The 22,393-nt window shown below is 44.4% G+C and overlaps 1 protein-coding gene across 10 annotated transcripts in view; it reads left to right on the top strand.

The window, feature by feature from the left end:
• FOXP1 (forkhead box P1) overlaps positions 1-22,393 on the top strand; it is a 500,423-nt gene that overhangs the window by 469,935 nt on the left and 8,095 nt on the right. For 8 of the 10 annotated variants that reach the window (XM_004581618.2, XM_058678856.1, XM_058678855.1 and 5 more), the window contains 6 exons: positions 9,148-9,349; positions 9,455-9,534; positions 10,138-10,239; positions 14,239-14,360; positions 16,034-16,103; positions 20,729-20,895. In XM_004581618.2, the coding sequence (XP_004581675.2) occupies positions 9,148-9,349; positions 9,455-9,534; positions 10,138-10,239; positions 14,239-14,360; positions 16,034-16,103; positions 20,729-20,895 (743 nt within the window). Of the gene's footprint in view, positions 1-9,147; positions 9,350-9,454; positions 9,535-10,137; positions 10,240-14,238; positions 14,361-14,733; positions 14,904-16,033; positions 16,104-20,728; positions 20,896-22,393 lie in introns of all 10 variants that reach the window. The other 2 variants (XM_058678860.1, XM_004581620.2) reach the window with 2 other exon arrangements.

Raw genomic sequence — 22,393 nt, forward strand, 5'->3', positions numbered from 1 at the left:
GCACAGGCAGTTCATGTCAGAGCAGAAAGTTGATGCCGAAGCGCCCAGTCTTGTCTTGGGCCTCATTCCTTGTAATCATAAATTCTTTAACTGTTGGATTTCTAATTTTCCTATGTTGGTAAAAATCTAGTAGCTTTAGCTGATTATTCAAAATGGAGTCAGTGCTTTGCTTCTTGATTTTAAGATTTGTAAAATTTAAAGGTACACTGCCTTTATTTGATTTTGCTTGGAGTCACTGTGTGAAAATTAATTGAGCGTTGACAATCTATAGTTAGTACCGGCAATTTTAATCAATATGCAATGATGCAGCATAATGGCAAAGTATTGGTTTATCTGTTTTGACTGATTTTTTTCTCTAAATAAAGCAAACATACACCCATAGATGTATGATTTATGGTGATAGAAATAAAACGGAGTCAGACTATTAACCCAGCAAATATGGTAGCCTGCCAAGATGCAGTTGGCAGACAAAATTAATGTCTGAAACAGAACACATTACTGAGATATAGGACATAAAATCATTAAACACTTCGCGCATCCATTTGTACTAGGAGAGTGTTGTTAGTTTCCATGTATTTCACACTAAATGGCTGAAGAACTGGAGACTGGGTGACCAAAAGAAAGGCGAAGAGGACCCGGGCCATGCAGTCCTGTGGAATCGGGTGTGATGAGCTGTGTTGCCCCCAGCAAGCCCTCCTTTTAAAGAACATGAATTCAGTGGGCAGATTGGTAGTGCCATGAAACGAGTTGGCTCAGCTCACAAACAGGCAGAGCTCGTGGCAGAGGGTGCCACTTGCCTGGGAACTCCACGCAGGTCTCCAGGTGGCTGTGAGGAGCCAGGGTTCCTGTGACTGCGTCCAGCCACGAGGGAAAGCGGGACGTGGAGGAACTCGTTCCTCCGTGGCTTACCGGCAGCCATGAGAGTGGATAGATGCTGGGCTTGGCACTCCGGCCCTGGAATTGTTTTGGAGTCTGGGGCGCTCGGTGAAGGAGAGAGGTACATCTAGAGAAGAAACTGCAGAGCATTACTGGCACTGCGTGCGCGTGGGGCTGGGAGTGGGCAGGCGGCAGACAGGTGAGCCCACAGCGGCCGGTGGTCAGCAGCTGGTACACAGGACAGGCAGCTGGGGGGGACACGAACGGGGAAGGAAGGTTTACCTTGATTAGTATTTTTTTTTTTTTAAGATTTTATTTATTTTATTACAAAGTCAGATATACAGAGAGGAGGAGAGACAGAGAGGAAGATCTTCCGTCCAATGATTCACTCCCCAAGTGAGCCGCAATAGCCATTGCTGCCGCGATCCGAAGCCGGGAACCAGGAACTTCTTCTGGGTCTCCCACGCGGGTGCAGGGTCCTAAAGCCTTGGGCCATCCTCAACTGCTCTCCCAGGCCCCAAGCAGGGAGCTGGATGGGAAGTGGAGCTGCCGGGATTAGAACCCGGGCGTGTTCAAGGCGAGGACTTTAGCCGCTAGGCCACGCCGCCGGGCCCTTGATTAGTATTTTTTAAAAAAGTGTTTTACATTCTAGAAAATTATAACTTTGAAGGGGACCTCCTACTAAATTTATTTTTAACTGCTCTATTGAAAATTCTCTACCACTAGTCAACATTATCTCTTAGTAGCTCAGCACAGTATTTCTTTATTAAAAGAAATAGGCACGAATATTTTTGACTGAAAAATTAATAGCTTTTGAATTCATACACAGCAGGTTTTCTTTTGCAAAGAAGTCCAATATCGCACTTCTGTAACCATGTATTTAGAGTCCAAGTCAACCCTTTGACAGCTAGAGCAGCGCTACAAGCCAATATAAAGAACTCCAAGATGTAAACCAACAATAGGCCGTCTGTGTGAGGTTTGCCATTGTCAAATACATAGATTGTTTGGATTAGTTTATGTAAATGTACTGTTGTATTACCCTTTGAAAAAAAAAAAGATCCCATTTGTGTATGAAAAGTGGTTCCCTTCACGGGCGGCATTATAAATTCCTTATCCTTTTAACTTACATGTAAGAAGTAAAAACTGGTGCCTGACAAGCAGATACTGTGTGACACTCTGTTGTCGGAGTGAACCCTGCCTTCTTTTCATTTACTGGAAAATAGAAAATTTTATTATAGATACCATCTTATAAATCAGGAATTATTAAAATATGTATAGGTGAGGCATTGGGAAATTAATTATAAAAGGTAGACATGCAATGTTTTGCATAAATTTTCACTTCCTTGCCAAAAAAAAGAAGAAAGGAGAAAAGAAAAGGCTGGGCGGGTGGTGGGGCCCGGCGCGGCAGGCCCTGAGCTGTCGGGTGACCGACCCTGATGCGAACACAGTCCCCGCAGCCTGGGATTTACGCTTCCTGTCCTAAATAGTAGAATGCCTGGTGTGTGTTTGGATGAGTATCCTTCTAGAATCTGTGATTTGAAACAAACAGTCCCTGGGATTGCAATCTAGCCATAGATGGGGACTTTCATGTTACAACCTTGCCAGTAAGTTTATGAAGTTTTTCTTTTTCCATTTCTGTTTAAAAAGGACCTCGTTGTTTATTTAAAAATTCTTAGTCACTAAGTGATAGAATGCTTTGCTGTAAATGTTGTCTTTCACTAAATGCCATTTGGGTGGTAAGTGTCGCTCGCTGTATCCAATCATCCAACCAGTTCCCGTTTCGTTGCCTCAGAGAAACTGCCAGAACCTTGCACTGTTGTTACATCAGCTCAGGGACGCATTTTCTGGATCCTCTTGTGGAACTCATCTTCAGATTTGGATAGTTAGAGAATAGGCTCATGCTGGAAGGCGCCCAGGTGTTCAGCTGTGGAGCTGAGCTTGCTGCGCACTGGGCCGCAGGGCCCGGTGAACTGGAAGGAGCGGCCAGAAGAGAGACACGTGGCCCTGCCAGGGAGGGGCATGGGGTCTTGAGGAACAAGCTTCCCCCCATAACTTATATGCCCCCACACTCTCTCAGGGCACAAACGGTGCTGTCGGCAAGAGGCAGCTGACCGGGAACAGGGCACTTCTGGGAGAGCCAGCAGAGAAACTGAGTCCTGAAAGATGGCGAGGAGGTGGAATGTGTCGGCTTCGTGGATCCTTTCTTGGGTTCGATGTGGTCTACACAGCTGTGTGTTGCTGAGAGAGGAAGATGGGCCAAGAGGATGAGTGTGGAGGGAGGGACTGTGCACATCAGTTGACACATTTGTCTTATGCTGGTCCCTCTGTGGAGAAGAATCTGGAAGAGTTGATGAGCGGCAGTTAGGTCATGGAGCAGAAAGGTGGTTCTTGAAGCAAGCCCAGAAGTGCCACATTCGCTGTTGTCTTTCCACAGAAAGATAAGTGAAAGCAGAAAGCAAAAGTATACTGCCCTGATGACAATAATTAGGACTCTTTTGTCCCAAACTCTGTAACATCCTCAGAGTAGCTGTCGAAACATCCTGCTTTGAGGCTCCTGTCTTCCTGCTAACCCCGTGGAGAATGTGTTGAGATACTGTCTTGAAGAGGAGGTGTTAATTCAGAGGAGAGGACAACACAACCAGAGAGACAGGCCAGTGCTGTGGCTTCCTGAGGCTGTTGAAGGTTTTCTACATGCTGCTTCGCTGGCGTCCTGTTAGGGAAGTGCTGGGCAGGAGAGCCGCATGCCTGCTGGGGTGCCTCGCTGCAGCTCCGTGGCAGAGCTCTGGGGCCCAGAGAAGCCACACTGTTTCAGAACTGGTGGGCAGGTCACTACCGTGCTGGTGGTATCCTCTTTTATGAAAATATCATAGAACACAATTGGAATGAAATGCAGTACTAGATGTTCCTTTTTACACATTTTCTCTTACTCCAACTGTAGCAATCAGGGCTGCTCTGAAATTGTTCTTAGCTACCACCAAAACAAAGCACCTCTCTCGGGGTCTTTTTTAACCCTTCAAGGTAGGGCCACTCACTTGGGCTGCCAGGGCCTTGCTTTGGATTTGGAGAAATAATATTAGGCAGCCATAAGAGGGATTCCTAGGCCCCACACGCAGACGCCATCTTACAGCCTGGTTTTCATGGAATCTCTCCCTCATCAGCTTGGGGCAGGCGCTTGGCTTTGTTTGGTGTCACTGCCAGTTACGCCACCTGCTAAGTCTCTGCCACAGGGACCAGGTGAGATAGAAAAGGCAAGACCCATCACCGAGGCATCTGGCTGCCACCCACTCCTCCTTCCCACCACGTGATCGGGTCCCGTCCCTGCGGCTCGGTGCTTGGTGCCTAGAAACGCCAGCAGGCCCTCCAAGCAGGACGCGAGGCACTCGGGCCAGTAAAAGCAGCAGTAGACAAACAAGTTCTGGGAGCCTGAAAGTCCCTCCCGTGCCCACTGTGTTCCCTGGTGTTTTGGTTTCATGTTTGTCTTTTGTTCTGTTTTCCTGTGAGGCAAGAGCACAAACACAAACAAAAATGGATTCTTATGGGACTACTTAGGACAAGTCTGTTTCTGTCTGGGGTTTACATCAGCGGTTTACTTGCTTATTTATTTATTTTAATGGGAGTGACTCATCTTTAAATGGGAGAGGAGATTACCAGCTGAAAACAAGAAACTTTTTTTTTTTTTTTAGATGCAGCCCAATATTAAATCGCTGATAGTGTTCAAACAGTTTGATGGCAGAGATAGCTAGGATAGGCCTGTGACCAAACTGGGGGAAAGATGATGCTTGAAAGCACAAATAAATCTAAAAACCCAAACCCCCAGCAAGTTTAAGTGACATAAGAATTTAACTTTTGGCCAGAGTTTCAAAGAGATTATCTTTGCTGAAATCATCACATGATGGAAAGTTGCCATGTAGAAAATATCAGAGTTACTAACTTTTCTAAACATAGCAACCTCTTTTAAAATAGAAGATGAACACAGAAAGAAAAATAGGGTTTCTGTCAGGACAAGAGACCTCCCAGTCCTGTCCCTTCCAAGCTCCATGCCCCAGAAAACATGATCTTTTAAAACCAGACTGACAGAAACACACGACACATATGCTTTCATTTCTAATTGGTGATTTTTATTAAGATTGAATAGTTTGCAATTAAGGTGAATATATCAAGATTACAAAAAAAAAAAAAAAAAACCCAAACCACACCTTTCCTAGTTTGCTCTGTTGCTCTGTCATTGATTTTCGGGGGGTCCACTTTGGTCAGAGGACTTAATGAGAAGAGCAGGTTTGGTCTGAAGACAAAGCCTGTTTGGAGTCCTTCCCTCTGCGTGCCCCGTGCCCTCTCCCCCACTCCCTGTCCCTTCCTTTTCCCCTTCTTCAAAGGCGATTTCTCCCTAAGACAAGCACATGATCATCAAACGAAAGTTTGAAAGTTAAGCAACTTCTATAGCGGTTGACAAGGTTGACATTTCATTAACTTGTTGGTTCAGCCTTCGAATGATGACGTGTGGCAAAGCACCTTGCATTTGGAGTTTACAGTGTTTTTGTTCTGCCTTCCCCTCACAGGCTACAGTCATGTTTAATTTGGAATCTTGGCTCCTTTGGCAAATTAGCAATTAGAACAATTTTGTGGGAATATGTATATGTGTCATTAGTTTTCCTGCAAATTAATAGCAAGGGCAGAGGTCAGGCAGAAATTTTCCACTTGACTGCAGCTCCTCTATTGAGACTTGGCACTTGATTTTGGAATGGCCACAGCTGCTCTGGGCCACCCTCTTCCTCCAGGAACTGGCTTTTAATTAGTTTACCTCATAGCCATCATTACAAATATTACTGCCTCCCCTCCTCGAAATAAAATTACTGTTTCTACAAAATATTCCGGTGACATCTTGCACCACTGCGCATGGCTGGCGGGGTCACTCGGATGCAGCGTTTAATCATTAGATCACCCCATCCATGTCTCCTAATTAGAGTCCCTACAATACATTTTTATCTGGTAATTAGCTGAGATTGGCTGCTTCCTCTGTGGCTTATTAGAGACAGCCCAGCAGTGGGTGTGAATCACCGTGTCATTTGTCAAGCCTGGTAAACCCCTTCTCTGCTCTCGTCTGGCTTGGTGTTTATTTCCATTTGCTACCTATATTCCAAAGCATCCAGAACATTGTTCCTGCATCTCTATCGGCTTTGCTAACCTGGAGGGATTTTATGTTTTTATTGTTTCTTTCATTGGTAGAAATACTTCAAGTGCTAAGACCTTTGTAAAAACTTGAGAGTCAAAAATTCTTTTTGCATTTGGTGACACTTGGGATTTGTCTGTCTGTAGTGAGTGTGAGCACCCAAAGAGACAGGCGTGCTCAAGCTTAATGCTTCCCTGACTTTGGACTTTTGACAAACTGAATATGGTCACCTTCTTAAAACACAAAGAGCACATGTATTTAAAGGGGTTGAGGGAAACAGAAAAAAGGGAGGGAGGAGGGAGAGAAAAGAAGGAAGGAGAAAGAGGAGAGAGAAATATTTTCCACCCCACCGCTGTCTGCAACAGCTGGGGGACAAAGGCTGAAGCCAGGAGCTGCAGCCAGCTCTTCCCGGTGGGTGCAGGTAGCAAAGAACTCGGGCCGTACATTCTGCCTCCCGGGGTGAACGTGTAACAGGAAGCTGGATTAGAAGCAGCAGAAGGACCTGAACCCAGGCACTGTGGTGGGCGACACATACATTTCCAGTGGTGGCAGAACACCTGTGCCACAATACCCACCTCCATGGTTAGAGACTGTGTTTTCATTGGAAAGAGGTTTACAGAAAGAACAATCTTGTGTCTGTTGGTTCACTCCCCAATTGACCGCCAACGGCTGGAGCTGAGGCAATCAAAAGGCAGAAATTTCTTCCAGGTCTCCCACATGGGTGCAGGGTCCCAAGGCTTTGGCCATCCTCTGCTGCCCTCCAGGCCACAAGCAGGGAGTGGATGGGAAGTGGGCTCCTCGTGCTTGCAAGGTGAGGATTTAGCCATTGCGCCAGGCCCGCATCTCCATATTTCTTCACATTTATACTTCTGGTTTTCATTACATCTTTAACAAGGCCACAGTGTTTAGGGTCATGTTCTGAAGCTGAAGAGAGAGGCCCCGGAGTGGAGTCAACTCTCAGGATTTGTGTACGTGTGTGTGCGTGGTTATTGTACACATTCATCTTTGACCAATCTGTGCTTTTGATAGTAAGCTCTTTAGGCAGTCATGTGTTATATTAGATTACTTTTTCATCATTATGGGATCAACTGCCTTAGATTTGCTCAGCAAGAATTATTCAGTGTTATTTATAACAGGGATCATAGCTTGTCACGGAAACTTTTTTTTCAGGAGAAAACACATAGAAAAGTCACACTGGTTAGTGTTTATTTTCTCCATTAGTTAGGTGTAAGATAACCACAGGGACAACAATGAAACAAGTCGGGGTTTGCCAGTGGGTCTGGGTGGGACTGTGAGCAAGCTGTTTCATCTCTGCATTGATGAGGATGAGAATGGAATGAAACCAGAGCGGTGGGTGTTTTAAAACACGCTTCGTGCACGTGTTGTCCGCAACTCTCCAGAGCAGCATCTGAATTAGGAAGGCTGTGTGTTCATGACCTTGTGCTCGTTTTGGTGATCCACTGCTTGACCTGGTTTGTGCATGTATTTGTACCTGGTCCGTGAAGAATGGCCAAGTCTAGGAACAGGGCAGCCCCGACTCCTGCGCCTTTGCTTCCCGGCCCAGAGCAGGCAGACAGGTGCCTGTGAAGTGGCCAAGTCTGTTGGCCAGAGCAGCTCCTCCCAGCACGTGCCCAGCGTCCTGGGGGACTGGTGAGGGCAGCACGATGTTCACGGCCTGCTGTTTCAGATGCGGGGTTCCCTTGTTTGTGCTGCGTGAACATTTCAAGCTCAAAATAGGACGGGAAGCACAGCTTCTAGCATTGTGTTTACACTTCCCGTTATTATTTCCTCAGTGATTTTTTTGCTCTTCATTTTCTTGCCTTAGAATTCCCCTCATATGAGACGGTTCTGCTGGTTTTTTCATTTACTGAAGAGTAAACGTTCCCTCCACTAGTGGAGTGTTTTAGAATTGGTTCTTTGGCTAGGATCTCAAAGGAACCTTGCTTTGAATGCCCTCCACAAATGATGCCTCAGGCTGAAGACTGAATGTGGCCGTGGTGAAGTAGAAGAAATCGGAATTCGCAGGGAGGAGAGGTTGCCAAGGCTGAGGATGCCTGGATTCAGGGCTCTGGGTCTGAAATGACAGCTCTGTGAGTGCCGATCTGGATGCTGACCGCAGCCAGTGTTTCGGCACTTCCCAACGAAAAATTTCTGTTACAACAAATTTTGGAAAAGGAGTATCCCTTCAAGTATTTATAAAAATAGCCGTGAAGGGCCAAGATAGATAAATCTAAATAGCATTTCATTTCCCTCAGTACTATTGTAAGTAAATAAAATTCATTTCTTTATTTAATGTGAATTGCTTCATGTTGAAGTGCATTTAAAGGGGAAAAAAATCTTAAGAGCTTAACAGTTTTAAGTCTCAGCTAATAGATTCTGGTCATAGATTTGAGTTTAATCTAATGAAGATTACACACAGAACTTTTAAATATCAGTAACTGACGATTAAAGAAACAGATGATGGCTCACTGGGGCTGTACCAGTCTTTAAGAGGCACTTCCTGTATCAGGACGTTTGCATGCTGGAATTGAATGGTCTGCCCTTGGGTGTCTAGCATGCTGGCTGCAGGCCACGGGTCTCTGTTTCAGTCCGTTGAAACTGAAGTTTGATTTTAATAGCAGTGGAGGAAAAACGGCTTTTCGTGTGTGCTAGTCCGTGACAAAAGGTTCTTCTCTGTTGGACTGCCCAGGCCTCTCGCAGCGCATGCCACATGTGTTCCTTAGAGCTCCTCCTCCCTTGCTGAGGTTTGTGAGGCTCAGTTAGCTGTTAAAGAGGGGGGATGTCATGATTAAGGATCCATTAAGGATCCATCAAGGTTCCGGATTCTGTAAACTCACCAGGCTGCGTAACCCCATTTTGGTACCGGTCAGCACCCATTTCGCAGCCTTTGGAAACACCTGTCTCACTGAATGGAGGCGAGAACAGTGCAAGCAGCATCTCATAGTAAATATTAAATGAGTTTCCATACTCGCCCTGTATTTCGGTTGAGTGCAGACAAAGCTACTTAGAGAAAGGACCCCGCCAGGCGTCCTCTGTGTTACTGTTGCTTTCCTGCTTTCTGTGTTTTCTGGAAGGTCCTCTGAAAAGCGTTCTTTTCCTTGCAGCTGAATCTGGTGTCAAGCGTCACACTCTCCAAGTCCGCCTCCGAGGCTTCTCCACAGAGCTTACCTCATACTCCCACGACCCCGACCGCGCCCCTGACTCCCGTCACCCAAGGCCCCTCCGTCATCACCACCACCAGCATGCACACGGTGGGCCCCATCCGCAGGCGGTACTCGGACAAGTACAACGTGCCCATTTCTTCAGGTAGCTACTCCAGTCTCGGCCTCGTGTCAGATTAGAACTTGCAATTCTTGCTGACCAGCCTCTTTTTAAAAAGTGATAATTAATAGGACAATGATTCTTATTTAGCAGATATTGCGCAGAACCAAGAATTTTATAAGAACGCGGAAGTTAGACCACCATTTACATATGCATCCTTAATTAGGCAGGTAAGTAAATAATGCAGTTCGTGAAATCATATCACAAGGTATACATGTACATGGGTGTATTATATTGATGAAGTAGATTTAAAACCGCTTAGTATGCAAGCATGCTAAAACCTTTTCTATAAGGTTTTTAAAAACTGCAATATATAACATAATTGCTTTTGATTAAGTATTACAATACGATGTGATTATTAGGAAATTCATTTCACACAACAGTGAAAATGAGCCTGTTTAAAGATGGCAAGTCAATTATCACAAGCTACAGTAATCTCTGATCCCTAGAATTAATCTGAGCTCTAAATAATTACTGAGCTTTAATCAGCTAGTGAAATGTTTTGCATTTCTCTTTGATTCTGCTTTATGAATGACTAATAAATTAATATTTCTGTACAGAAACAGAAATAAAAACTCCAAACAATTAGATAATTCCATTTTGAATTTTGCTGTTGAGCTGTTTAAATACAACCATTAATCTTAGATCATTTTGTGAAACCTTTGTCAAGGTTTAGCTCTGAACCACATTTATTTTATATCCTCAGGAAACTGTATGACGACAGTTTTGCCAGTTTGGTCACAAATTCTCTTCTGTGATGTTTTGCTTCTTAGGCCATTCTTGAATCTCCAGAAAAGCAGCTAACACTAAATGAAATCTATAACTGGTTCACACGAATGTTTGCTTACTTCCGGCGCAACGCAGCCACGTGGAAGGTAAGCTTTCTGTCAGGCCTAGTCTTTGGTCTTTCATAGCATAGACTTATATAGACTTTGATTAGACACAGTTGTTGGTCTACAAGGAAACTGTTTTCATAGGAATATGAATATGTGAGATCTTCAGAAAGTTAATGGAAAATGTGTATTACGAAGAGAACTTTCCATGGGTTTAAGAATATTTATGTATCCAAATACACTCTTCGTTTGATTCATTACCCATAAACTCTTTGAAGTATCTCCTTGTGTTATTAGGTTGCACTGTATAGGAAAAGAAGGTGACACCACTGTGTTGCCCCAGATGCTGACACTGTACAGTCTCCTACTGTTTAGTCTTGTCATTGCAAAGTCAGATGTATAGAGAGGAGGAGAGACAGAGAGGAAGATCCTCCATCCGAGGATTCGCTCCCCAAGTGAGCACAAAGACCAGTGCTGCACCGATCCAAAGCCGGGAACCAGGAACCTCTACCCCCGCGGGTGCAGGGGGCCTACCCCCGCGGGTAACAGGGTCCCAAAGTTTAGCGCCATCCTCGACTGCTTTCCCAGGCCACAAGCAAGCACGGAACACAGGGCCGGGTGGGAAGCAGAGCTGCCGGGATTAGAACCGGCGCCCGTATGGGATCCCGGGGCTTTCAAGGCTAGGGCTTAAGCCGCTAGGCCACGCCGCCGGGCCTGACTGTTGATAGTCTTTAACCATACTTAGTGCAGAGGTAACTCGCTTGCTCACCGTTAGGAACTTGAAATAATGACCCTAGAAACTTGACACAGCCTTCACTGATGATTTGAAAAAGCTCATTAGGGCCCGGCGGCGTGGCCTAGAGGCTTTAACTATGGTTAAAGACTATCAACAGTCAGGCCCGGCGGCGTGGCCTAGCGGCTTAAGCCCTAGCCTTGAAAGCCCCGGGATCCCATACGGGCGCCGGTTCTAATCCCGGCTGCTGCACTTCCCACCGTGTTCCGTGTTTGTGTTCTGGGAAAGCAGTCAAGTCGAGGATGGCCCAAAGCCTTAGATGGGAGACCTGGAAGAGGTTCACTGATTCCTCTAGTGAGTCAGCTAACAACTATATAGGTTCAAAGAAAGAACTGACTCTCAGGGCCCGGCGGCGTGGCCTAGCGGCTAAGGTCCTCGCCTTGAAAGCCCCGGGATCCCATACGGGCGCCGGTTCTAATCCCGGCAGCGCTGCTTCCCACCCGGCCCTGTGTTCCGTGCTTGCTTGTGGCCTGGGAAAGCAGTCGAGGATGGCGCTAAACTTTGGGACCCTGTTACCCGCGGGGGTAGGCCCCCTGCACCCGCGGGGGTAGGCCCAGAAGAGGTGCCTGGTTCCTGGCTTCGGATCGGCGCAGCACCGAAAGGCCATTAATCCAAGCACTAGAACTGTTGCGGGGATTTCCTACAGGAGAATATATTAAATTTGTTCAAGTCACCAGATTGTCCCTCAGCATTCCATAGGTGCACTAAGGAAGAACAAGGAGCTTCTAAGTCGTGGAACCTCACTGTCGCTTCCCACGGTTCTCAGCTGGTACCCCCATAGGAACACACATCTCATTCCCACTTGGGTAATTGATTCACAGACCCCTTGGTATTCTTTCATATGAGGGTGAGCCCTAATATTTGGACTTTCCTACTTGATATACCTTGGTGTCTGTTTTTTTTTTGGTTATAGAAGGCAAGTGCACTCTGACATTTATAGCTTTTGTGGTTTCCTGCCTGAAATTCTTGTAATGCTTATGCTCCAAGACATTTAAACACATCGAATGCAAACAGGATCTTTGTGACATGTAATTAGTGAAAATGCGGTAGACACATTCAAAGAAAAATACAAGTAATCACAGAATTCATTCTTCAGTTTATTTCCCACATGATCCCCTTTTTCATTAAGACACACGGGCAGACTCCAGCCCGCCTCTCAGCCCGCACTGGGAGAGAAACCAGACTCACTCTTCAGAATGCTTTACAAAATGTAACGCTGGAGAAGCAGGCAGCAGACATTTTCTTCAGATTGCCTTTTATAAATAGCGAATGATCAATTGTAAAAATAATTACCAGTTGCAAATATAATACTTAAGCTGGGATCTTCAGATTTAACTTCTCAATTTTTGCAAACTGCAGGAGAAAGTGTCACTAACATAAACATTCCTACATGACGTACTTAGTAACTCATAAATACGTGTAATTTTCTCTACGTGTCCTTATTTGTAATCTTAGACAAAAGATGAAGTGCCCAAGGTTATGACTAAAAAGAGCTTACTCATCTTTCTGGAAAATTGTTGATATTATCGATTTTAGCTGCTCTCTGCTTAGAAGCATAGTCGTAGAAGACAGAAGTGAGGTTTTGTCTTCAAAACCTTTACGCAGCCCAGCTGTAGGGTTCAGCCAGAGCTGCAGCCGCCCTCAGCAGAAGCAGCTCCCGACAGCGCTTTCAGTCCCACACATGTTGGTACTTATTTTAAAACGCAAGAAAATTATTAGCATTAGCGGTGTTGCCACCTTTCCCGGATGCGTCTGTTCTGTGTAAACATGCTGTCTGGATTTTTAAAAGGAAATTTGGCTTCATCTTTTCTTTATACCTCCCCAGCACTGCTCCAGGTGACAGGAGACCTGCGGCAGCCTATACTATGGTTTTGTGCAGTATAAACAAGCAAATTGCACATTTTTAGGCAGAGCATTTGCTCTATCAAGTGTAATCCTGACATTACAGATGTTTTTAGTTTGAGACTTGTTTTTAAGCTAAGTCATTGAAGCTTTTTGAATGAGAAGTGTCCATTAACAGTCACCTGGGTATTTTGAGCTTACCCCAATTATGCTGATATTGCAAAACCTTTGCAAACCGACTCTGTAGGAAAAATTCCCAAACAGTTCACCACACACACAAATATTCCACAGTAGAAGAAAATTATCATGTAATTGTAAATATCCCAAAAACTGAAACATCTCCCAAAGCATCTAGCTCTGCCACCTTAAGGGATACTACAGGTGCTAGAAGGAAAGAGGCGCAGTGTTCAGGCACCACTGCAGTGTCGCTGGAATTGGGTAAAGACTTACAAGCAGTGTGAGGGGACTGCCAACCTCTTGTTTCCCAGCTGAATCTATACCTAGGCTACAAGAAAGTCAGTCCACGTCACTGACATGAGCCTGCCACAGCTCTGTGTCCAAAGTAGAGTCTGCAACCAGCAGGACAAAAGAAAACAAGCCTTGCTTGTTCCTCTCCCCAGCATGGGTGGGTGGGTTGTCCTAAAGCTTACAGGAGAGTTGAAACACGAAAAGCTTGGACCCTTGAGTTCATATCCTCCTTTCCAGTGGATTATAAATGTCGAAGGCCAAGTTTAGGAATGACTCGAAATTACTTTGAATCCTAAGAAACATGTGCCTGTGAAAACCACCAACTGCAGGAATACCATTTTTGCCATTGAGTTCTATTCATCTGCTTCTGTGGCATTTACTGCTAGGTGGTCATAGGTGTTCAAGAAGGTAAGGCCCACGGGGTGGACAGGGCTCCTGTTGGATGCAAGAGGCAGTGCTCTCAATGATTAAATCCAGTGTACAATTCCTGTTCAGTAAAGCCATGGAAATGTTTAAAACCAGAAACTGTCTTACATTTGGCTGTGTTATACAAGTCACCATTTTTAATACAAACTATCTAGCCTTAAAAAAAAAAAATCGGAGGTAGATGGGCTTAAAACGGACAAGTTTATGCTTTATATGTCATAGTTATATTTCAGATTTGTACTGTGGAATTTATTTTGGGCTTGTATGAATATTATAAAATATTTCTCCTACTTTAGAAACTAGGCTAAAATGCCAAAGTACAATAGTCTTGACTTCAGTTTCTCACTGGAATCGACATCCTTGGCTAGGAGGAGGTCCTCCACGGGGGTGGTAGTTACAGCTCTTGGGGGTGGGTTTATAAAAATATGGACTGTTAGGCTGAATGTACTGCTGTTTTTAGAGTCTTTTCTTATAGAAAAATGTAAATGTTCTCTCTTTTATACTTGCTGCAGAATGCAGTGCGTCATAATCTTAGCCTTCACAAGTGTTTTGTGCGAGTAGAAAACGTTAAAGGGGCAGTATGGACAGTGGATGAAGTAGAATTCCAAAAACGAAGGCCACAAAAGATCAGTGGGTACGTCCACCATGTTTGAACTTCTTAGCCTAGCTTGGATTGTGCTAACAAGTGTAATGTAGAGGCTTTGGCTGCTAGACGGTGTTAGACCACAGACCTGGTTTCACGTTGTCTCAGTTAAGGGAAGCAAAAAAGCATTTCATCCCTCCTGTTTTGTATACCCACCAGTCCCCTGCCCTGCTTGCTGGTCTTTGTTGCATCACATGCTAGTAGCTTTTAGGTGGCAATGCATATTAACCCTCACAAACCATTTGCTTATGCTTATTGCATTTTATTTTCTTTTTCCTGTTCCCTGTATTGGATGTCTGTTCTGCCCCCAACCCCGTCTCCTTTTGTTGCCACTTCATCTCCTTTGCTGCTGCTCCTATCCCAGGGTGCCATTCGCACCAACCTCTCACTGCATAAGTGCTTTATCAGAGTAGAGGATGAGTTTGGGTCCTTTTGGACAGTTGATGATGAAGAGTTTAAACGTGGCCGCCATATTCAACGAGGCCGTCCTCGCAAATACTGCCCTGATGAAAACTCTGACGAGCTTGTCGCACAGTAAGAGCCTTTACTTGCTTTTGTTTTTTTTTTCTGCTGTTGCTTTGGCTTTGCATGGTTGACTCATCCCATGTAGTTCTGCATTCCACCGCGTAGCAGTGCCACAGCTTTCTGCAATGAAACATGTGTTATTGTACATGTATTGCTCGTTTCTCCTAGGCACACCAGTGCCTTGAATAATGCTTTTTTGACGTCTTAAATGCAAACATTGGTTGTATTTTGATTCAGCAGCTTACAGCGAGCCTTAACTAAATGCTTTTGTGTGACCGTTCATTCCTTCAAATAGAAAGGAAATTTGTTTTTAGAGTTAAAATGTGTATCTACTGGGGGTAAATTTCTTACTAGTTGTTTAAGAGCATAATGGTGATGAAAGGAGTGATTAACATGTTCCCAGCCTAGGAAACTAACTGATGAGATTGTGTGTATTCTTTAGTGGCTTCTCACAAATGCAGGCAGTTTCCTATTGGAAGTCATTCTTTTCCCTTAGCCATCTAATGTATAATTCCTGTAATGTTATTTTACTAGGCTAGAGGTGTTCTCAAAAATGATATCTCAGAGTCCTTTAGTCAGTAAGTAGAGACAGTACCAAATATTGTCACACCCTCGCGGATCATACCAAAAATAGGTCTGAGCAGGCTTACGCCTGCCTTGGGACTGGCCTGCCACAGCTCGTGGCTGTATCAGTGCCTTGGAGTTAGCTGAAGGGATGGCAGGAGGCGCTTCCTGTCAGTCCCAAGTCCAGACCGTGTTGATGCCTAAAGGCCCCGGTTGCTTCCTGTTGAATCCCATGACGCCCTGGTGTCACCTCTCTGAGGTCCTAGTGCTATCCCCAAAGTGACACCCTGGTGGAGTAGGGTACCTTGTAAAAGTTTGCAGAAAGATCTGTAATGGGAGTACCCAGGCTTACTGTTACTTAGCCGACTCAGCTGCCTTGGGTAGCAGTGTGTCCTCACAGGTGTGTGCCCAGACCATCTCCCTGAAGGACGGCAGAGCAGGAAGTGCTTAACTGTGCCAGTTACATTAATGGGGAAATGACTATGTGGAAGGATACCAGCCAGCTTAAGACAACTGAGCTAGGGCCTCGGAGTTCCATTGCGTTTAACTTTGAGTTTTTATCTTTTCTTATACAGTAACCCTTCCCTTATTAAAAACATGCAGAGCAGCCACGCCTACTGCACACCTCTCAATGCAGCTTTACAGGTAAGATTAATGGCCATCCCGCATATGCGGCACAGGCACATGTCTCCCCCACTCATTTCAAAATATATTAGCCTTGCTCTAATTAGATATTAAATTTTAATTCCGTTAAACTTTTTTCTTAAGTGCACAAAGCATCGTACTCCCTGGAGGCAAACACATCGGGCTGCTTCAGCATTAGCAGGATGCTTAGCATTTTGAATATTGTGGCAAAAAAATTAAAAGTTCACTTATTAATATTTATCAGCAGTATCATAATTTCCATCCTCTTATTTCAGAATTTCACTTGAGGCAAAAATACCACAAGTGTAATTACTCTAGCACAGCTATTAATGTGCGGGATGATAGGCCATTGCATCACATGACCTTCTATTGTTCACGGTTTAAAGAGAAAGCAGAGCTTTGTATTTCTTCTTCCTTCCTTCAAGTCGCTGTGAGCATCTTTTGTCTGGGGGGAGGAGCAGGGTTTGTTTCAGTTTGCAAAGTACACTGTTTTTTTCTGTGAATCGTAGAGATGCTTAAAATAATCTGCTAGGAGCCTAAAAGAGTTTTCTTAAGATGACCTAATAATCACAGCACAGAATGTTGGTTTGCCAACACAAACCAAGCACTTGTTACATCATCAACGACTCACAGAACCGCAACACTGCTTAGGAGCAGGAGGGCGATGACTACCCAGATACCAGCAGGCCTTGTATTTGGTACATCTCTCCGTTACCGCACAGCAGCAGAGAGCTCTGTGATGAAGTGATACTCGAGTATTCCTTTCATTTAAGTACCTGAGCATAGTAGCGAATAGCCCTGGAGAGCTCCTAACTGCAGTGTCTCTGTGCTCAGAAGCCCTGATAGTATACCATGTGCTACAGACGAGCGCGACATTTGTCTGCTCCCACCGCGTGCCTTGGCAGCCTGCATCTTCGCTGAAGTTGCTGCTTGGGTACTGCGGTGCCTTGTGACGTGTTGTGGCCCTGTGGAGAGCACAACAGAGGAGGCAATAGTGAGAAAATAGTTGAGACCCTCAGCAGTCTGGGGACGGGTGTTGGAAGAGCTCCTTCAGAGCTGTACTTCTCACAGGCCCCGACGATAGTGATGCTGGAGCACCTGCCCCGCGCCCTGCACAGCTGCTGCTCAGAACATTGCAGTTCCAGTACCAAATGCACTGAACTCACCGATGCAGTGATTATTTTGTCTGGATCAAATTTTCGTACCAGAAACTACTTTCTGCGTTTCTTTTAATTACTTGTCATTTACACAGTAACTTTAGAAAAGTAAGTGAAAGCCCGCTTAGATGCTGCCACTGTAAATACCATTCATTAGGAACTTATTTTCCCTGGAGTCTTGTAAAGTATGAACTAAAAAGGCCGCTCCACGTGGAATAGCATCAAAATTACAAGTGCATTTTACATTTGTGAGGCAAGAGAAAAAAACCAAAACCAGTGGATCCTGTGTCCTCTGGACACTCTTAACCGTGTGACTCATTTCAGTTAGAACCGTTGAACACATTTGCTTTTGGCATCCTCTGCACTGTTTGCTTCCTGTGGTAGTCCCAAGCTGTCCTGCAGTTTTCCAAGGACACGGGGTGTCCATAATGAGGCAAATGAATACACTGGTGGAGATGCATCGTTTGAGGGTGGAGTGTCTCTGTCCCTGGTGGGCTTGCAGCCTTGCGCGGCAGACCGTCACACAAGACAGCTTTCTGTTGTGTAAATTAAATCAAGATCCTACCAGCAGGCCTTCCTTTCCATTACCACCCATTTCCATTTTTTAAGATGAGTAAAAATAATAGTGGAACAATATCTTGGAAAAAAATTACTAGAGCAACATAATGCAAGATACACAATTTATAAAATAGGACAGCAGAATCCACTACAGAAATAAAACATGGGACTCGGGACAGATTGCATTATGCTCTGAAAAAGTGGAGTAACTAAGGGTAACCACAAAGCTTCATATTTATAGACTGCCTTTTCCCTGAGGGTCCCGGAGTGGTTAATGTCCCAGAAGTGATGGTACTTACGGACGTCTGCACCATTACTTAAGCACCTTCGTTTTTTTGGCAGAGGTGCCAGTGTGATAGGAAGCCATATAGTGTGTGCAGCAGCATTTATATAATTATCTCCATTGTAAAATTGGTGGTCCACCTGCTCCTAAGAGATTATCAGGCACAGAAAAGAACTACTTTGTCAGGCATAAGCATTTTCTGAACATTTTTCTAACCTTGCGGAGAGTCCCTCTGATCACTTGTTCGACAGTGTTCAAGAGGGGCTCTGTTGCAGTTCAGACACCAGGATCTCTTTGCAGCTCCTTTGATCCTTTTATAAAGGGACAGGCTGGTTCTCTTTAGTTACATCTTTCTTGTCTGCCAACCAAGGGATCTATTTAAATTTGCTTGCCTTTCACCAATGTGGCTGCTGGATCCCATCTCATTCAGAGGTGGCCTTGACCATGCCAAAGTCATCTTTGAAAGCCAAGGAGACTGCTCATCTTAAAATTGATACCTTGTCAGTAGGGTGAATGCCTCATTCCAGGGAATACATCCTCTCAAGCATTTCAAATTTTGCCATTGCAATTTTTTGAGAATTAAAAAAAAAAAAAAAAGAAACCCTAATAATGACCTCACTTTTGCCTCAGAGATTGCATAGCACTGAAATTAACTCGTGAGAGCAGACCTTGCCACAGCTGCAGTAGCCAGAGGATCGGGTTGTGGTCACTGTGCTTCCACAACTGGGGAAGGTGTTGAAGGCTGAAGTGTCAAAATTAAAGGCAGTGAAGATGCTTGTCCAGCTGGAGTCAGCAACAGAATTCTGGCAAATGCTCTGCAAAAAAAAAAAAAAAAAAAAAGCTTTATTGCAGTTACAAGAGATCTGCAAAAAGTACTCTATGCAAATTATTTGACAAACTATAGGAGAGTCAGGAATATTCAGATTTTCTATTCTTCAAGATGAGTAGTTCACCATGTTTGGAAGTGAAAACAGGATTCCTCTCCCCTCTCGCCAGCCCCATGTTTAGAAAGAAGGCAGTTAAACAAATTCACAAGGAGAGGCAATGAAAAGCTGTGGGCTTGTAGAGGACCTAATGGTGAAATAATCCATTGTCCAACACTGGCTTTTTTCCTTTAAAAAAGAGAAACACACAGAAGTGGTATCCAGAAGGCATTTCTGCCTTTGGGGTTGCTGCAGTGAGGGGAGCAGCAGTTGTTACAATAGGCAGATTCTTTGCAGCAAGCTTTGCTCCCTTGCTTGCTTCATTTCTGGCTCAAGGCTTCCTCTCTGGTGCCAGGATTTCTATAGTAGCTTGGACTCTTGTGCGACTGGCCAATGGAAGTCACCAGTCCAGATTTTTCTCATGAAGATGGAAATCCAGGCAAAGTGTATTTTGCAAGAGGACAGTTTTGATAAATCGTAGCCCGATCAACAGCCACCAGTTTTTGAAAATCTGTCTTCTTGAATAAAATGCAGTTTCTGGATCATAATCACTCCCCAAAAGGAAGAGGTAGGATATTTCAGTCCCATGGGGTCATGGACTAGTGTCTACAGCTCAGAGTGGGAGGACACTTTACGCAAACGCAGGACAGGAAGTGAACAGTGTCCCTCTGGGCAGGGGAGCATTTTTTTTGTTTGTTTTTTCCAACACTCATTGGAAGTGACTTTTGTCACCTTTAATATCAATGTACTTAGGCACCAAAAAGAAATATGATTTAGAGCATCCTCTTGAGAGATTTTTCTTTACTTCTAAAAATCCGAAGTGACTGGTCAGCCTGATAGACTGTGGTGTTACCTTTAGCCAGCTCTGGTTCTCTCAAAATACAGTAAGCCGATTCAAGAATCACTGAAACAGAAATGATTGGAAGAGATAAAATTGATTCCAAGACTATAATCTCTTCCTTTTCCATAGGATCTAACAAGTAAATGTTTATGGAAGTTCCCATAAGTTTGAGTGGTGCCGCCAGGTAATCTAATCAAATCTCCGCTATCCAATAGTGGAGTCTTCAAAATGGATAAAGAAACGAAAATTCCATTATATTTCACCGAGATTGGGAAATATTCAGTTCTTCTTGGAGAAAAAAAAAAAAGCCTTGAAACATAAGCCTCATATTAGATGGTGTTTTCTATCCCATGTGGTTACCAAGCAGCGGTCCTCTGAGTCCTTCCTACCCCACAGGCATGAGGGTCTCCCCAGACAGCTCTTGAAAGCCAAGCTTTGACCTCACCGAGAGGGCACACCTACTCCAGGATGCATCAGCTTCCTGCTGGTGTGCACCCTCAGAGGCAGCAGGTGGCAGCCCAAATACCTGTGTCCCTGCCACACTTTGGGGAGACTTCTGGGCTCCTGGCTTTCACCTGACTGTCCTAGCTGCTGCAGCCATGTGGCAAGTGAACCAGCAAATGAAGATTTCTCATTTTTCGTTTTATCTGAAAGGCAGATAAATGGAAACAAACTAAAAAATACATTTTTAAATCTGCATTTAAACACCACTTCCAAAGCAGAGTCCTTTTACACCTATTAGAAACTTTGCCAACCAGGCTACAAGGATCTTACGTGGAAGACTGTAGAACATGCCCATATTTCACCGGTTCCTTGTATTGCTGTCCTGTGTGTTCCTAAGTTTTCCTTTGGTTTGATGGCAGGCTTCGATGGCTGAGAATAGTATACCTCTATACACTACCGCTTCCATGGGGAACCCCACTCTGGGCAACCTAGCCAGCGCCATACGGGAAGAGCTGAATGGGGCAATGGAACACACCAACAGCAACGAGAGCGACAGCAGTCCCGGCAGATCCCCTGTGCAAGCTGTGTGAGTACTGTCCACTCGGAAGGCCCTGTCCTCTGCACCTCCCTACTTCATCATTTGATAATAATGCTTCCAAAAAGGTAGAGGTCTGTCCTCTGGTATATCAAAGTACCATTTGCTAACTTTGCCATAAAACAGTTCCACCCTGCCCTGAAAATGCACACAATAATAAAACCGGAAATATTTTTTTTTTGTTTTGCACCTCAGGCCATTATATAACTAACACACATTACCTTTTTCTCCTAAAGTCAGTGTGTTAAAGTTTGTAGTTTGCTCAACTTTCAGACATGCTCAATCTAGCAGGGAGCAGATAATGTTGGCTCTGCTGTGAGACAAGCTTAACCAAGAATGCATTGCTGCAGCATTATTACCAAGCATTGACGATGGCACAAATGAAAGGTGGCATGATTTATAGATTGCTCTTAAAATATCAAAAGGAAAATTAATAGGAGCTTTACAGCTGCGGACAGCAGCGTAATGAGTGCACATACACACACACATCAAGTGATGGGCGACGGCTGCCCATGCTGGCCGTGAAAGGCACTGGGATCAGGCACCACAGCAACAGCCTAGGCCACGCAGCCGACATGCCCGTGGTGCTGAGTGATGGGGGGAGACCCTGTCTCCCAGGAACACCTTGAGCACAGAGAAAAACCGTAGTATACTTTATTTTTCCAAATGACTGTGGAAGGACAGTCCATTCCTCCCTTCTAGTCCATTCCTGTAAAACCCTGGCCCACTTGGACAGAGAAAACCAGTTCAACATTTGCAAGGCTCTTAGGTCCCAGAACAGGCTTCTTGTCTACCATACTTCCTGAATTACTGATCCACATCTTATTTTAAGATGTGAGAGATGGGAATGGAAAATATGACCTGTAGCAATTAGGCAGAGAATGAATTGACATACAGTGACAAAGAGAAAAATGTTATCTGCCATCATAATTGGAGGGTAGGTGGGAATCTGAAATTTGCTTTTCCAGCGATTGAATTCATTCCCAGCGTGCTTTGAAAAGGATCTTTAAAACACGGCAACACTAATTTCTAATGGATAAGGAACAGTCTCAGCATTCCCTTCACAACATAGTCAATTGTGTTTATCTTCCACACTGATGCTGCTGTTCATCCTTTCTAAAGTTACCCGCTGTTTCTGACTTTATTATCACAATCAGATTCATCTTTAAATCATTCTCATGACAGAAGTATTTACTCAGTTATTAAGGAAGTTCAGAGCAAATGTAAACTGGCATATTAGCAAATTTCAGAAAAACTCATTAGAGCAAAAATATCTGAAGTTGCTAAATGGAAGATACTATTTCTCCTAATCTGTGCACTCTGAGGTTTAGCTGATGTATGTTCTTATTATGTAACACAAAGGATGGCTGTTTTAAAAGCAAGAGGCGGGGGAGAAAAGGGAAAGATGCTTGAATACAAAGCCTCCCTCCCAGGCAGCAGTACAAGGTGATGCTAATTTTGCTGTGCAAAATAAAATCACCATAAAGCT

This window comes from Ochotona princeps, chromosome 21, assembly GCF_030435755.1.
Source record: "Ochotona princeps isolate mOchPri1 chromosome 21, mOchPri1.hap1, whole genome shotgun sequence".
In the NCBI taxonomy this organism is placed as follows: Eukaryota; Metazoa; Chordata; class Mammalia; order Lagomorpha; family Ochotonidae; genus Ochotona; species Ochotona princeps.